At 51.1% G+C, this 4,217-nt stretch overlaps 1 protein-coding gene across 1 annotated transcript in view; it reads right to left on the bottom strand.

Moving 5' to 3' along the window:
• Positions 1-763: 763 nt before the first annotated feature.
• EMH_0025900 (uncharacterized protein) overlaps positions 764-4,217 on the bottom strand; it is a gene marked incomplete at both ends in the record, with an annotated part of 3,716 nt that continues 262 nt past the window's right edge. Inside the window, 8 exons of the mRNA XM_013502537.1 lie at positions 764-927; positions 1,153-1,285; positions 1,511-1,681; positions 1,972-2,074; positions 2,343-2,436; positions 2,709-2,970; positions 3,566-3,619; positions 4,126-4,217. Coding sequence (XP_013357991.1) covers positions 764-927; positions 1,153-1,285; positions 1,511-1,681; positions 1,972-2,074; positions 2,343-2,436; positions 2,709-2,970; positions 3,566-3,619; positions 4,126-4,217 — 1,073 coding nt within the window. The remainder of the gene's footprint in view (positions 928-1,152; positions 1,286-1,510; positions 1,682-1,971; positions 2,075-2,342; positions 2,437-2,708; positions 2,971-3,565; positions 3,620-4,125) is intronic.

The following is a 4,217-nucleotide window of genomic DNA, read 5'->3' as shown; positions in this document are numbered from 1 at the left end:
TATATATATATATATATATATATATATATATATATATATATATATTACCCCCTTTAAGGACTTCGCTGATAGCGGAGTGTTTTTTTTCGATGGCTTCAGAGAGGAGACTGTCTTCAAAAGTAGCTGAAAAAGGAGACAAAAGGAGACAAAAGGAGACAAAAGGAGACAAAGGGAGACAAAGTGAGATAAAAGGGGAGAGAGAGAGGGAAAAGGGGACAGAAAGAGAGAAAAGGAGACAAAAGGAGACAAAGGGGAGCAAAAGGAGACAAAAGGAGACAAAAGAAGACAACAAAAAGACAGAAAAGGAGAGAAAAGGAGACAGGAAGAGACAGAAGGAGACACGTTGAGGCAAAAGGAGACAAAAAGAGACAAAAGGAGACAGAAGGAGTTAAAAGGAGACAGGAGGAGACAGAAGGAGACAAAAGGAGACACCAAAAGACAGAAAGAGGCAGGAGAATGCGAGACACAGCAAACAGAGACACACAAAAAACTGAAGGAGACAGGAGACAGAAAGAGACAGGGGAGAGAGAAAGAGAGAGGAGACAGAAAAACAGAAGGAGACAGGAGACAGAAAGAGACAGGGGAGACAGAAAGCGAGAGGAGACAGAGAGACACAAGAAGCATAAGGAGACAGAAGGGGACAGGAGACAGAAAGAGAGAAGAGACAGAGAGAGAGAGGAGACAGAAAGAGACAGGCGACAGAAGGAGACAGGAGACAGAAAGAGACAGAGGCTACTGTTGCTGCGTCCTCCACTACTGCTCCTCATGCTCTTGGTACTGCCGCTGCTGCTGCTGCTGCTGCTGCTGCTGCTGCTGTTGCTGCTGCAGTTGCTGCTTCTACTGTAGTTGCTGCTCCTCCTACCGCTGCTGCTGTTACTGCTGCTACTGCTGCTGCTACTGCTGCTGCTGCTCCTGTTGTCGCTGCTACTGCATCAGCAGCCGCAACTCATGCTGCTACTGCAACTGCTGTTGCAGCTGCTGTTGCTTCAGCAGCAGCAGCATCAGCAGCAGCAGCAGCAGAAGCAGCAGCAGCAGCAGCATCAGCAGCAGCAGCAGCAGAAGCAGCAGCAGCAGCAGCAGCAGCAGCGGCAGCAGCAGCAGCAGCAGCAGCAGCAGCAGCAGCAGCAGCAGCAGGAGCAGCAGCCTGCGTACCCTCATGAAAGAGAAGAGTGCATTTGTTTGCGAGAGCAAAGAGCTGGGGACAGGGGCGAGTGTCTCCTGAGTAAACAACAGCAACCCCACCAAAATCAACACGAACACCAAAAGAGTCAGGGATGTGGTCCACCTGCATACACCACACACACAAACCCTCGTAAACCCTAAACCCTTATACACACACCTACAAACACAGCAGCAGCAGTAGCAGCAGCATGGCCAACAGCAGCAGCAGCAGCAGCACGAGAACTAGCAGCAGCAGCAGCAGCAGGAGCACTAGCAGTAGCAGGAGCAGCAGCACGAGCTGCGTGAGCAGCAACAGCAGCAGCAGCAGCAGCAGGAGCATGCTGCTTACTGCAACAGTCCTGAGCTGCAGTGTCTCTGCCTCTCCCGTCCATGCTGCAGCAGCAGCAGCAGGAAGATGAAGGGGACAGAAGGTCTCCTCTAGTTCTGCTGTCAGCGCCTCGCAGCAAACAAATATATGCGGCATCGCCGCCATCTCCATACACACAAACTCAAACCACTCCTGCATACAAACCCTAAACCCTAAACCCTAAACCCTAAACCCTAAACCCGCGGCATAGATATTCTGTCGCTTCGGTTGTACCGCAGACTATAATAAGAGCCAAATAGAAGCAACAAAGATGCAGCAGCAACAGCAGCAGCAGCAGTAGCAGCAGTAGCAGCAGCAACAGCAGCCGTTACAGAACGAACAACAGCAGCAGCATCACCAGCAGCAGCAACAGCAGCAGCAGCAGCAAGAAACAGCAGCAGCAGCAGCAGCAGCAGCAGCAGCAGCAGCAGCAGCAGCAGGACCTGCAGGCGTGCAGGGGCTATAAGGATGGGGGGCTTTGCTTCGGGCCATAGAACCGCCCGCGTCTGCAGCAGCGTCAACACCCCCAGGTGGTGGTCAGCGTGGCTGTGAGATATAAATATAAACCTAAAAAAAAATATATAAATATACATATAAATATAAATATATATATATATATATATATANTATATATATATATATATATATATATATATATATATATATATATATAAATCTGAGTACAACAGATACAGCTATCGAACAAGCAGAGAAAGGGGATGCATACATCAGACACAAGCACGGCCACAAGCAGCAGCAGCAGCAGCAGCAGGAGTAACAGCAGCAGCAGCAGCAGCAGGAGGAGGAGACGGACTGTACAGAGAGCAGCAGCTGAACGAACTCTTCCTCTGTCTCCGTGGCGGCCCGCAGCTGCGAGAGAGACCCCTCACCAAAGTCAAGCACTATGCCTGCAACAAAGGAGACACACCAAGCAGCAGCAGCAGCAGCAGCAGCAGTAAGAACAGCAGCAACAATAGCAGCAGCAGCAGGAACAACAGCAGCAGCAGACACGTGTTTGATCATGCATGCTCATGCATGCATGCATGCAGTTGCATGCATGCATACATGCTCATGCATGCATGCTCATGCATGCATGCATGCAGTTGCATGCTCATGCATGCATGCAGTTGCATGCATGCATGCATCTGCATGCATGCATCTGCATGCATGCACTCCTTACTTAAGGTAGGAGTTAAAGCGAGAATAGAACCCGAGACATTGCGGTAGTGAGAAGGAGACGCAGAGCCAGTACCCAACACCTTTAAAAAGGGGCCCCTGAACCCCGGGGGGCCCCCGGACCCTGGGGGGCCCCCTGACCCTTGGGGGCCCCCGGACCCTGGGGGGCCCCCCGACCCTGGGGGGCCCCCCGAAGGGTCTGGGGGCGGCAGGTGAGCAGCGAATGTCTCCTTTAGGGCCTTAAAGGAGTCAGAGTCAAACTGAGACTGGAGACAGCAGCACGCAAGGAGACAGATAAAAACGGAGACAGATAAAAAAGGAGACAGATAAAAAAGGAGACAGATAGAAACAGAGTTAGAAGAAATGAGATATATAAAGACACATAAATAAACACATAGAGAGGTACACAGATGCTTCATCTGTCTCCTTATCTGTCTCTTTATCTGTCTCCTCTACATCTGTCTCCTTAGCTGTCTCCTTATCTGTCGCCTTTTCTATATCTATTTGTATCTGTCTCTTTATCTTTCTGTATCTGTCTCTTTATCTGTCCCCTTATACGTCCCTTTACTTCTCTGTCTCCTCATCTGTCTCTCTATTTATCTGTCTCTTTATATGTCTCTTTATCTGTCTCTTTATTTATCCGTCTCCTCATGTGTCTCCCTATCTGTCTCTTTATTTATCTGTCTCTTTATCTGTCTCTTTATCTGTCTCCTTATCTGTCTCCTCATGTGTCTCCTTTTCTGTCTCTGTATTTATCTGTCTCCTTATATATCTCCCTATCTGTCTCCTTATCTGTCTCCTTCTGTCTCCTGTCTCCTCATGTGTCTCCTTTTCTGTCTCCCTGTTTATCTGTCTCCTCACCTCGAAGCTATTGGCTGGCGGCTCAGCGGGCGGCGCAGTGCTGTCAACAAAGGCCTAAAAAGCAAACAAACACAAACACACAACCAGGGGCCCCCTGGGCCCCAGCTAGGTTCAAAGGGGGGCCCCTCATATGCTTAAAGGGGGGCCCCCCCTGTTATCGTCATAGGGGGGCCCCTAAGAGGCTCACGGGGGGCCCCCAGAGGCACACGGGGGCCCCTAGAAAGCTTAAGGGGGCCCCTCGGGAGCTCCACAGGAGGGCCCCTGGGAGGGTCACGGGGGCCCCCATGAGGGTCACGGGGGCCCCCATGAGGGTCACGGGGGCCCCCAAGAGGGCCCAGGGGGCCCCACTAGAGGGTGCAGGCGCCCACCGCACTAGCAAGGCTCGGTTAGTGCTGCCATGAGTGAGGAGACAGTGAAAAGGTAGAGGAGACAGAAGCAGAGAGAGAGAAGGAGACACCCCAATAGGAGACAGAGAAACTAGAGACAAAGAAAAAAGAAACAAACGAAAAAAACAAGAAAGAAAAAGGGGACAGAAGGAGATAAAAGGAGACAGTACGTACCCGCGATGGAGGAGACAGCCAAAGCTTGTGGAGGGGCCCCACATGCACGAGGGCCTCCGCTGCGCAGCCCACAGCAGCAGCAGCGAGGGGGG

This window comes from Eimeria mitis, genomic scaffold (assembly GCF_000499745.2).
Source record: "Eimeria mitis Houghton genomic scaffold, Emh_scaff948, whole genome shotgun sequence".
Lineage (NCBI taxonomy): Eukaryota > Apicomplexa > Conoidasida > Eucoccidiorida > Eimeriidae > Eimeria > Eimeria mitis.
Note: the sequence above shows the minus strand (reverse complement) of the source record. Positions and strands in the feature narration are given on the sequence as shown.